The sequence below is a fragment of the Anomaloglossus baeobatrachus genome, chromosome 4 (genome assembly GCF_048569485.1).
Source record: "Anomaloglossus baeobatrachus isolate aAnoBae1 chromosome 4, aAnoBae1.hap1, whole genome shotgun sequence".
Lineage (NCBI taxonomy): Eukaryota > Metazoa > Chordata > Amphibia > Anura > Aromobatidae > Anomaloglossus > Anomaloglossus baeobatrachus.
This window is the reverse complement of record NC_134356.1, coordinates 19689514-19702537: the sequence shown is the minus strand read 5'-3', so window position 1 is coordinate 19702537 and position 13024 is coordinate 19689514. Positions and strand designations below refer to the sequence as shown.

General features: G+C 42.7%; 1 protein-coding gene across 1 annotated transcript in view; it reads left to right on the top strand.

The window, feature by feature from the left end:
* LOC142302271 (estradiol 17 beta-dehydrogenase 5-like) overlaps positions 1-13024 on the top strand; it is a 44879-nt gene that overhangs the window by 18476 nt on the left and 13379 nt on the right. Inside the window, exons 10-15 of the mRNA XM_075343341.1 lie at positions 805-911; positions 2191-2358; positions 2466-2582; positions 2921-2998; positions 6796-6918; positions 7086-7195. Of these exons, the coding sequence (XP_075199456.1) occupies positions 805-911; positions 2191-2358; positions 2466-2582; positions 2921-2998; positions 6796-6918; positions 7086-7195 (703 nt within the window). The remainder of the gene's footprint in view (positions 1-804; positions 912-2190; positions 2359-2465; positions 2583-2920; positions 2999-6795; positions 6919-7085; positions 7196-13024) is intronic.

Genomic DNA, 13024 nt, shown 5'->3' with positions numbered 1-13024 from the left:
TGCTCGTCGCATAGGTGCAAAACCTATCTAGGGTGGTGAGGGACCCCAGGGACCAGCAGTAGGTTTGGTCAGGGGTCACCATCTTCCCTCTCCCTAGACACAGGGTTTCCCTTCCCTTCCATCGTGCCCTTGGTACTTCCCCGTACCTAGTGTAACAGGCTCATACTCAGATTGTGAATGGGCACTAAGAGGCAACAATGCTGCGGTGGATGGAAATAAGAGCGCATGGTCACTATGTGGGGACACATTAGGCAGTATTGGAGGGTGAGAATTTCTCCACAAAGTGGAGCTTAGTAATAGTGGAGATGCACTAAGAGGGCTCTATAACTATGGAGGCTAAAGAGTCTCTGGGTCCAGGTCGTGCTCAATCCTCTGCCCTCATATATAAAAGATGGAGCAGACCCGTGAATTCTACAATTCTAGCATTACTACGAACAACTTGCACATTGCAGTCGAAACGCGTTGAGTCCTGTTTGTGTGCACATCGGCGTCTGTTGTTTATTCATCTACTCTGCGGTATCCATGAATAGGCAGGGCTACGTCGGGGATGATTTGGGTGACTGGGAGGGTAATATTTGTTTTAGAGTCGACCTCTACAGTATGTATTGTGTTTGTATCAACCAGATATAGGATCACTACATGCTTCTTCCACTGGCAATGACAGTGCCCAATTTCCACAGGGCGCCACAACCACATCCATTGAATTGGCAGAGGAGACTTCTCGAATCCAGAGTTATATGGTTGAGGGTGGGGCGAGGACTGGATAAAAACAGTAGGCAGCTTTTCTTTGTTGCATTGGTGCAGGATACTGTTCCCGTTGCACTATGGCTCTCAAGTCAGACTCCTGCATTGTGCTAAACGATGGGCACAAGATACCTGTGATCGGATTTGGCACTTTTGCCCCATCATCGGTAAGCAAGCATGGGCTAATCCTAGATACAGTTCAGAATGATTGCTGGGATGTGACACCAAAGGGTCTCTGGGCACGGATGTTGTGAGGAATATGGCATATCAATGCATGCCAGTCACCTGCCAATCATACATACTTATTCACACTTCCTAACCTATATCCAGTCACCAAGACAGGATAGAAATCCAATACGAAGATCTTGGAACAAATGGAAGGTGACAAAGTTATTTACAACAAGGAAGCAGCCCTTGACTATAGCTAGCCACCCTGCTAACAAAAGTAATTCAGCTAGGGAAGTGGGCAGGCAACTGCTAGTTCTAGAAGCAGCGTCAAAGAGAACTTTCAGACATTGAGGCTCCTCTGTAAGAAGTAAAATATTGGGGTGAGCGTAGCTTCCATATATATGGCAGGCATATTATCAGCCCCAGGACGGTGAGACCCACGTAACACATATTTTTCCATAATTGGGGGATGTGCATATCATCTCATTATTAAGAACTAGCTTAGGGAAGACAATAGACCATCATGTTTCCTAGCTATGAATAGATAAAATCATAATAAGAAACATGATGGTAATTTCTTCCGCGTGGATGCTCAGAGTCGGAGATATGGGGAAAACTGCCAATTCATAATTTTTTTCAATGTCCAGCCCAGTCGTAGGTTACCAGGTGGGAGGTACATGGGTTCATTTTGAGAGAGAGGTTGCGTCCAGTAAATGTGGGGGGCGTTCCAAAGAAACCAGTGTCTCCACAGCACCTCCCCTGTGCCAAGCTAGCACCAAGGCCTAGCAAGAAGGAAATGGTAACTGACTCATATGTATATCTGTTTGCAACTATCTCTTACTTGTATCTGTATTCCTGACCATAGTCTCTGTAAATCTCACATGGCAATGATCGACCTTCCCCTCTATTTTGGGCACTTACTATAAAACAGAAACACTGGTGACATAGTCATAGCTCGGCCGTTCACTGACTTCCCCTTAACCTCCTCCTTGAGGTCCTTGGTTGATAAGAGCAGCGCAAAAAGTCCACTGACCTAGTGATCAAGTCTGATCTACACCTATAGGAGGTGTCAAAATCCCCTGCAGTGACGCCACAGGTCAAATGAAGTATTGCAATCTATCCTTATTGATGTCAATGGCCTGACCATGTAATACATGGCTGTCTCGAGTCCTCCAGAGAGTGAGACACTCTTTGTAGCCACTTTCGGTATTTAATTATTCTAGATTTTTTTTGTAATTTCCTGATGTTTTATGAATTATTTTATCATATTTCGCACAGTACTCCAATGAACAGGCCAGAGAGAGCACCGAGCTGGCAATCGATGTCGGATATCGCCTCATTGACAGCACCTCTGCTTACATGAATGAAGTCCAAGTTGGCAAAGGCATTCGAGCAAAGATTGCCGATGGAACGGTGAAGAGAGAAGCCATTTTTTACACTGGGAAGGTAACCGAAAAGCTTGTAAAATCAAAATGTTAGTTTCACCTGTTTTCTCATTAATATGGCCTCTAGGGGGCGATGTTTAGTTGTTGACATGTTTATTTCTTCTGTAGCTTTGGAATACTGACCACGCTCCTGAGAGGGTCCGAACTGCGCTGGAAAAATCTTTGAAGGATTTGGAGCTGGATTACATAGATCTCTACATTATCCACACACCGGTGGAGTTTAAGGTTTGTCCACCATAGGGTTTTATTATTTTGGAAATGACCAATAATATAGCATTGCACTCTATATAATGATGTGACGGTGCCCCAATAGGCCCCATTGTAGGTCATTAGGGGCAGGTGAATGGTGGAGTTGTGCAACATACACTTTGACATAGCTTTGTAACGTCCTTTTCTAAAAGAAGCCATAGCTAAGAGGTGAGAAGAGCCTAACTCCTTAAAAAGTTACTTTAGGGGGACGCAGGAGGTCCCCTAACACTAAATCTAAATGCAGCTTTGGTTGTGACTAGAGAAATCATGATATTCCCGAAATTAATACTTTGTAAACAATTTTTCTCCCCCAGCCCGGAGATGATCCCTTTCCCAAGGATGAAAACGGGAAACTGATTTTTCACAACACAGATATCCGGGAAACGTGGAAGGTAAATATTGGGGTAGAATATTTAGTGGTCTTGGTGGAGTATATCTTAAATAACATTGATGTAAGAAAGCACATTGGCAGCTCATCAGAGGGTAGCCATCATCTTTTAACCACTAAAAAAAGGAATCTGGACTTTTGCAGGGCCCCCTGGGTTGACTAAACAGAGTAGCTGCTGGCCAGTGAATAGTCACAAAAATAGGGTTATAACTAAGGGATCAAAGTCAGGAACAAAAGCGAGTCAGTCCAGGTAGTCAAAACACAAGGATAGGAATAAAAAGGTCGACTCAGAGTCTGGCAGAAGGATGAACCAGATAAAGTATACCCTATAACTGACAGCCAGAGACTGAAAGCTGGGGGTGACATTCCCAAGGATGAAAACGGGAAACTGATTTTTCATAACACAGATATCCGCGAAACGTGGAAGGTAAATATTGGGGTACAATATTTAGTGGTCTTGGTGGAGTATAATGAAAGACAAAAGACTTCAGCTTACCATAGGCGACTGTGTTCCAGGACTTAAAGGTGCTCGTAGTCCTCCAGATAGGCCAGGCTGGTATATGACTGAGGAAAGGAAAAAAAGTGGACCCAGCTCCAAAAAAATCCGTAATATTAAAACATCAAAATTTTTTTGGACATCTAAAATTACAGGGGGGTCCATAAATGAGAGGGCACGCATAAGGACACCCTACGCGTTTCGGACAATGAATAAAAACCAGTCCATAAATGAGAGGACACGCATAAGGAAACCCTACGTGTTCCGGACAATAAATCAAAAACAGTCCTTAATCAAAAAACTGTTTTTTATTTATAGTTTGAAAAGCGTAGGGTGTCCTTATGCGTGTCCTCTCATTTATGGACTGGTTTTTATTCATTGTCCGAAATGTGTAGGGTGTCCTTATGCGTGTCCTCTCATTTATGGACTTTTTTATTTATTGTCCGAAACACGTAGGGTGTCCTTATGCGTGTCCTCTCATTTATGGACTGGTTTTTATTTATTGTCTGAAAAGTGTAGGGTGTCCTTATGCGTGTCCTCTCATTTATAGACCCCCCTGTAATTTTAGATGTCCAATAAAATTTTAATGTTTTAATATTCCGGATTTTATTGGTGCTGGGTCCACTTTTTTCCTTTCCTTGGTGGAGTATGTCTTAAATAACGTTGATATAAGAAAGCACATTGGCAGCTCATAAGAGGGTAGCCTTCATCTTTTAACCCCTAAAAAAAGGAATCTGGACTTTTGCAGGGCCTCCTGGGTTGACTAAACAGAGTAGCTGCTGACCAGTGACTAGTCACAAAAATAGAGTTAGAACTAAGAGACCAAAGTCAGGAACAAAAGCGAGTCCGGCCAGGTAGTCAAAACGCAAGGATAGGAATAAAAAGGTTGACTCAGAGTCTGGCAGAAGGATGAACCAGATAAAGTATACCCTATAACTGACAGCCAGAGACGGAAAGCTGGGGGTGACTTTCCCAAGGATGAAAATGGGAAACTGATTTTTCATAACACAGATATCCGCGAAACGTGGAAAGTAAATATTGGGGTACAATATTTAGTGGTCTTGGTGGAGTATGATGAAAGACAAAAGACTTCAGCTTACCATAGGCGACTGTGCTTCAGGACTTAAAGGTGCTCGTAGTCAGGGCCGGCTCCAGGTTTTTGTGGGCCCCGGGCGGAAGAGTCCCAGTGGGCCCCATCCACACACAGACACCGATACGAACATATACATATTTAAAGACAAACTCACAAAAATACATATAAACAGACAAATATATACAGTCATATACACTTACAGACACACACACACACACACACAAGTCTGCTGCATACAGACAGACACACACACACACAACTCTGCTACATACAGACAAACACATACAACTCTGCTACATACAAACACATACAGCTCTGCTACATACAGACAAACACATACAACTCTGCTACATACAAACACATACAGCTCTGCTACATACAGACAAACACATACAACTCTGCTACATACAGACAAACACATACAACTCTGCTACATACAGACAAACACATACAACTCTGCTACATACAAACACATACAACTCTGCTACATACAGACAAACACATACAACTCTGCTACATACAGACAAACACATACAACTCTGCTACATACAAACACATACAACTCTGCTACATACAGACAAACACATACAACTCTGCTACATTCAGACAAATGCACACAACTCTGCTGCTCTGTGGGGCCCACACCCGCGGCTCGGCGGGTACAGCACCCGCGGCACTGGCAGCACCCGCGGCTCGGCAGGGCCCACACCCGCGGCTCGGCGGGGCCAGCACCCGCGGCACTGGCAGCACCCGCGGCTCGGCAGGGCCCACACCCGCGGCTCGGCGGGGCCCACACCCGCGGAATCGGCGGGTGGGGGCATTGGCAGGGGCCAGGGCATACATCCAGGGGGTAGAAGCAGCTCACCGGGGCCTATAATGGGGAGGCGGGGAGGGCACTTACCCGATTAGGTCACGGTGGAGAGGGGGCCCACACAGCGCCGGACAGAAGCTCGCCTCCTTCATCTGTGGGACTGAGAAGGCGGTAGCTCCGCCCACAGATGAAATTCAAACGAGGATGTCTGCGAGCCTTAAAGTGACGGCGCCGCAGATTGCTGCCGAGGACTGCGGTCCCCGGAACTCGGCCGGGGACTGCAGAACTGTAAAGGCGAGTGGGCCCCGGCCAAGGGACAGGAGAACTGACGAGGCCGAGTGGGCCCCCCCGGCTCTCCAGGGCCCCGGCATTTGCCCGGGTTTGCCGGGTGCTGACGCCGGCCCTGCTCGTAGTCCTCCAGATAGGCCAGGGTGGTATATGACTGAGGAAAGGAAAAATGTCGACCCAGCTCCAAAAAAATCCGGAATATTAAAACATCAAAATTTTTTTGGACATCTAAAATTACAGGGGGGTCCATAAATGAGAGGACACGCATAAGGACACCCTACGCCTTTCGGACAATAAATAAAAAACAGTCCTTAATCATAGGACTAGTTTTTATTTATTGTTCGAAACACGTAGGGTCTCCTTATGCGTGTCCTCTCATTTATGGACTTTATTGTCCGAAACGCGTAGGGTGTCCTTATGCGTGTCCTCTCATTTATGGACCCCCCTGTAATTTTAGATGTCCAATAAAATTTAAATGTTTTAATATTCCGGATTTTTTTTGGTGCTGGGTCCACTTTTTTCCTTTCCCTGGTGGAGTATGTCTTAAATAACATTGATGTAAGAAAGCACATTGGCAGCTCATAAGAGGGTAGCCTTCATCTTTTAACCCCTAAAAAAAGGAATCTGGACTTTTGCAGGGCCTCCTGGGTTGACTAAACAGAGTAGCTGCTGACCAGTGAATAGTCACACAAATAGGGTTAGAACTAAGAGATCAAAGTCAGGAACAAAAGCGAGTCAGTCCAGGTAGTCAAAACACAAGGATAGGAATAAAAAGGTTGACTCAGAGTTATTATTTTAATTGGAATTTGAGGTTTTCCCGTTCACACATTTTGAACTCAAACCAACCATATAGGAATTGTGTATTGACTCAGAGTCTGGCAGAAGGATGAACCAGAGAAAGTATACCCTATAACTGACAGCCAGAGACTGAAAGCTGGTGGTGACTTTCACCAGAGAGCTAATTACACTAATAAACTAGACCTTTCGCTATAAAGTAAAGATGAAAAAGAGGAAAATACAAGTCTCAGGTATCCGAAAGTCAAACTGAAGCACTCTACCGTCACCCAGTGGCGTCCGTTTTATTGTAACACTGACTGAACTGGCTGTTTCTAGGCTATGGAGGCGTGCAAAGATGCCGGGCTCACCAGATCCATCGGCGTCTCCAATTTTAACCGAAGGCAACTGGAGCTGATTCTCAACATGAAAGACCTGAAGTACAAACCGGCCTGCAATGAGGTGACTATTATGGATCTTAAGAAAAAAATGTTTCTTGGAGCTGTAGGACGCACGGACGTCCTTTGTGTTCACGCATCCATTTCTCAATTCCATGAAGAGCTGTAATGACGGACACAGTCTCATTACCGAATGGTAAACCTCACAAGACTATTTGTTACTCCATACAGATAGAATGTCACATCTACAAGAACCAGAGCAAACTGCGGGACTTCTGCAAGACGCACGAGATCACGGTGATGGCGTACGGTGTCCTGGGCTCCAGCAGAGCGGAGGGAGGGTAAGAACAAGCGTATTACACTATATATCATAGGAAAAAGGATATAGTGTAACCTGGGCCCCTATAGAATAACGCAACACAAACTATATACTAATATATTTCCACATAGATAATGTATAATTCTATACCTCAGTATACGGCTGCCTGTGTGATCTAATATAGGAGGGAGCAAGAGCTGCAGGGGAAATAGTTGATATGGGAGCAGCAGAAACTAACTCCAGGGAAAGCATGATACTGCACGTATCTGCATGTAAGAACAAAAAATAATTATACCGCCCCTATGTACAAGAATATAACTACTATAATACTGCTCCTATGTACAAGAATATAACTACTATAATACTGCCCCTATGTACAAGAATATAACTACTATAATACTGCCCCCTATGTACAAGAATATAACTACTATAATACTGCCCCCTATGTACAAGAATATAACTACTATAATACTGCTCCTATGTACAAGAATATAACTACTATAATACTGCTCCTATGTACAAGAATATAACTGCTATAATACTGCCCCTATGTACAAGAATATAACTACTATAATACTGCCCCTATGTACAAGAATATAACTACTATAATACTGCCCCTATGTACAAGAATATAACTACTATAATACTGCTCCTATGTACAAGAATATAACTACTATAATACTGCCCCCTATGTACAAGAATATAACTACTATAATACTGCCCCTATGTACAAGAATATAACTACTATAATACTGCCCCTATGTACAAGAATATAACTACTATAATACTGTCCCCTATGTACAAGAATATAAATGCCCCTATATACAGGAATATAACTGCTATAATACTGCCCCTATATACAACAATATAACTACTATAATACTGCCCCTATGTACAAGAATATAACTACTATAATACTGTTCCCTATGTACAAGAATATAACTACTATACTACTGCCCCTATGTACAAGAATATAACTACTATAATACTGTTCCCTAAGTACAAGAATATAACTACTATAATACTGCCCCTATGTATAAGAATATGACTACTATAATACTGCCCCCTATGTACAAGAATATATCTACTATAATACTGCCCCTATGTACAAGAATATAACTACTATAATACTGTTCCCTAAGTACAAGAATATAACTACTATAATACTGCCCCTATATACAGGAATATAACTACTATAATACTGCCCCCTATATACAACAATATAACTACTATAATACTGCCCCTATGTACAAGAATATATCTACTATAATACTGCCCCTATGTACAAGAATATAACTACTATAATACTGCTCCTATGTACAAGAATATAACTACTATAATACTGCCCCTATGTATAAGAATATGACTACTATAATACTGCCCCTATGTACAAGAATATATCTACTATAATACTGCCTCTATGTACAAGAATATAACTACTATAATACTGTTCCCTAAGTACAAGAATATAACTACTATAATACTGCCCCTATATACAGGAATATAACTACTATAATACTGCCCCCTATATACAACAATATAACTACTATAATACTGCCCCTATGTACAAGAATATATCTACTATAATACTGCCCCTATGTACAAGAATATAACTACTATAATACTGCTCCTATGTACAAGAATATAACTACTATAATACTGCCCCTATGTATAAGAATATGACTACTATAATACTGCCCCCTATGTACAAGAATATATCTACTATAATACTGCCCCTATGTACAAGAATATATCTACTATAATACTGCTCCTATGTACAACAATATAACTACTATAATACTGCCCCTATGTACAAGAATATAACTACTATAATACTGTCCCCTATGTACAAGAATATAACTACTAAAATACTGCTCCTATGTACAGGAATATAACTACTATAATACTGCCCCTATGTACAAGAATATAACTACTATAATACTGCTCCTATGTACAGGAATATAACTACTATAATACTGTCCCCTATGTACAAGAGTATATCCACTATAATAATGCCCCCTATGTACAAGAATATAACTACTAAAATACTGCTCCTATGTACAGGAATATAACTACTATAATACTGCCCCTATGTACAAGAATATAACTACTAAAATACTGCTCCTATGTACAGGAATATAACTACTATAATACTGCCCCTATGTACAAGAATATAACTACTATAATACTGCTCCTATGTACAGGAATATAACTACTATAATACTGCCTCCTATGTACAAGAATATAACTACTATAATACTGTCCCCTATGTACAAGAATATATCCACTATAATAATGCCCCCTATGTACAAGAATATAACTACTAAAATACTGTCCCTATGTACAAGACTATAACTACTATAATACTGCTCCTATGTACAAGAATATAACTACTATAATAATGCCCCCTATGTACAAGAATATAACTACTATAATACTGCCCCTATGTACAAGAATATAACTACTGTAATACTGCCCCTATGTACAAGAATATAACTACTATAATACTGCCTCTATGTACAAGAATATAACTACTATAATACTGCCCCTATGTACAAGAATATAACTACTATAATAATGCCCCCTATGTACAAGAATATAACTACTATAATACTGCCCCCTATATACAAGAATATAACTACTATAATACTGCCCCCTATATACAAGAATATAACTACTATAATACTGCCCCTATGTACAAGAATATAACTACTATAATACTGCCCCTATGTACAAGAATATAACTACTTTATGTCACACAGAGACTTACAAAATCTTCGCCGACTGTCATGGCGGCGGTGGACTCTGTTCACATTGCAGATTCTGAAACTTCACCCAATGGTTTCTCTGGTGTCTGGAATCAACACAGGCAGACTCTGGCGTCGACCTGCTGTATTCTGATTCATAGGCAGGCTAGTGGGTGTTAATCTCTGCTAGTCTTGTTAGGTTCTTTTGATCACATATGGTGAGGAGACCTATTACATCTGCTCTCCTCCTATTTATACTGTTGGAATCCTTCTACCCATGCCAGCTATATAGAGGGAAACTCCACAAAACCAGACAGTTAATGCGGGAGGTCCAATTAAATGTAATGGCCCACCTTCTGTCCAAGCTTATATGCATATTAGGGAAAAGAGGAACGGCAAGCTTTTAAGGTGCAAAAATGTGACAGGTTTTTATTATGACAGGTGACAATTCATTACAAGGTTAAAAACACTTAAGAACAGAGACCATATTTAAAAGTAACAATGTCCTATTTCCCCCCATATCCCAACACACATGTATATATCTGTAAACATAGACATGGAAAGTATGGTGGCTATATAGGGGCACAAGAACCAAATTAACACATGTACAGTTCAGTGTTAAAGCCAAAATACGCTGGTAGGTATTGCAAAAATGCCCAAATAAATTGTTAGGGGAATCATCCCACTGGATGAGGAGGGGGACATGGAGCCAAAGATGACCGACTCTAGATGGTAACCAATATAGTCTCAAAGCAACCCTCAGACCAGCCCAACGTACGTTTCAATGACGATTTTCTTATCTTCTTCAGGGGAAAAGGTGCTGTAATACATGCCCACCAAATGCCGGTTTATAAATGCGCGCCGCTGTAAACAGGAAATCCCCAGAAGTGACGTATCGGCGCATGCGCAGACCGCCGCAGCCGAGCCCAAGCGTCATTACGTCACGTCACGCCAGTTGGCGCATGTGCGGGAGCGGGGACACGTCACCATGGATCCCGCGCATGCGCGTGGCGTATAGACAGCAGCGTTGACACAGGGCAAGGCAGGGCGGACCCCGCACGCGCGCAGAAACAGCCGGGGATAGATGTATCATATTGCTGCAAGAGCGGCAAAAGAGTCAATACAGGAAAGAACTGTGTATCCAAAAGGGGAGCAGAAGTAGGAGGCTTCCGTGTATATATATAGGAATATCTTTCTCGTCCTTCCCTCCTACACCGCTGCATAAATTGTGGAGAAAAGGCACTGTTTATCCTGAAAACAAAAACAGGCAATATTATTGATGGGCTAATGGAGACGTAAAAAAGGGGAGGATGTATACATATAGATAAAAACAAGAAATGAAAGGAAAGGAGACATAGAATCAGCACAGAGGAGCAAAAAGTTGCCAATATTAACTATTTACATGTACTTTATTATTCATTAAGGAGTAATCCAAAAAAACCCCCAAAGGCGCTATAGCATTCCAATCTAAAGAAAGGATGAGTAACTAATTGACTCATTTAGTCCCTTTGGGACCAATGTGTCCAGAACTGAGATCCATTTCGCCTCACATTGTGCCAGGCGTTTTTTAAGGTCACCACCCCTAATACCCCCATCTATGGCATCAATGCCCCTCACTTTTAACAGAGAGGGGTCGCAGGAGTGGTGTGACCTAAAATGCCTGGGTAAAGTTTTCAAAAGAGTGACATCTGTTGCCGAACCAGCTGCAGAAACGTCCCTCACATGTTCTCTGACCCTGATACGAAACTCCCGTGAGGTGAGGCCGACATAGGTCAGAAGACATGTGCAGGTCGCAAAGTACACCACGTGCGTAGTACTGCACGTGATGTACTGCTTGATAGTAAATGTATTTCGGCCATCAGAAGAGGAGAAAGATGTACTACGGATTATATTACTACATGCCACACAGTGGCCACAAGGATAGCAGCCACGTAATGGGCTCCTAGGGCCAAAGAAGTATGATTTGGGAGGAACATAATGGCTCCTCACCAGATGGTCCTTTAAGTTTTTGGCCCTCCTCGGGGTCATCAAGGGATTCTTAGGGAGTGTCTCAGCCAAGACCGGATCAGTTAGCAGTACGGACCAGTGTTTTTTCATGATATCACGCATGGTGGTCCATTCCTGGCTGAACGTTCCAATGAACCTCACCACAGAATCTGACTTATTGGAATCTTTTGGGGCATATTTCAATAGTTGTGCACGAACAGTTTTTTTGGCCCTATTGTAGCCTCGTTGTACGCTTCTCTTGCTATATCCTCTGTCGAGGAAGCGGTCCCGAAGGTCTACTGCCTGTGCCTCGAAGGAGGCATCTGAGGAGCAGATGCGCCTCATCCTTAAAAATTGCCCCGTCGGGATGGCAGGTATGACAGGTGGATTATGGGCGGATGTGGCGTGTAGCAACGCATTAACAGACGTATCTTTACGGTATACGTCCGTCTGGACTGACCTCTTATTGTCAATTTGAATCTTGATATCCAAGAAGTCAATCTTATGGTTGCTACTTTTGTAGGTCAATTTAATATTAAACTTGTTAGAATTAAGTTGCCACATAAACTGATCAAGTTGCTCCGCTGGGCCCTGCCACACAAAAAGAATGTCGTCTATATATCTTAGCCAACACTGCACATGGGCGCAAGCCTCCACGCCCCCATCGCCAAATACCAGCCTCTCTCAGTACCCTAGGAAGAGGCCGGCATATGAAGGCGCACAGGCAGTGCCGCGCCGCTGTAAATAGAAAATGTCTTTGAAAACAAAATAATTGTGTGACAGGGCGAAACGGAGCAACTCTAGGATCAAATCGCCCATAGCGCCACCCCGACCGGACACTTCAAGGAAGAAGCGCACCGCCCTGAGCCCATCCTCATGGGCTATACAGGTGTACAGACCCTCGACGTCCGCTGTAACAATCAGCATATCGTCCTCCATAAAGATGCCGTCAACGCGCCCCAGGACGTCCGTCGTGTCGCGAACATAGGAGGGTAGTGTCTCTACTATAGGTTTTAGGTAATAGTCTATAAATTGACATATAGGCTCACACAAACCCTCTATGCCGGACACGATGGGACGCCCAGGCGGGTTGACAGCATCTTTATGGATCTTAGGTA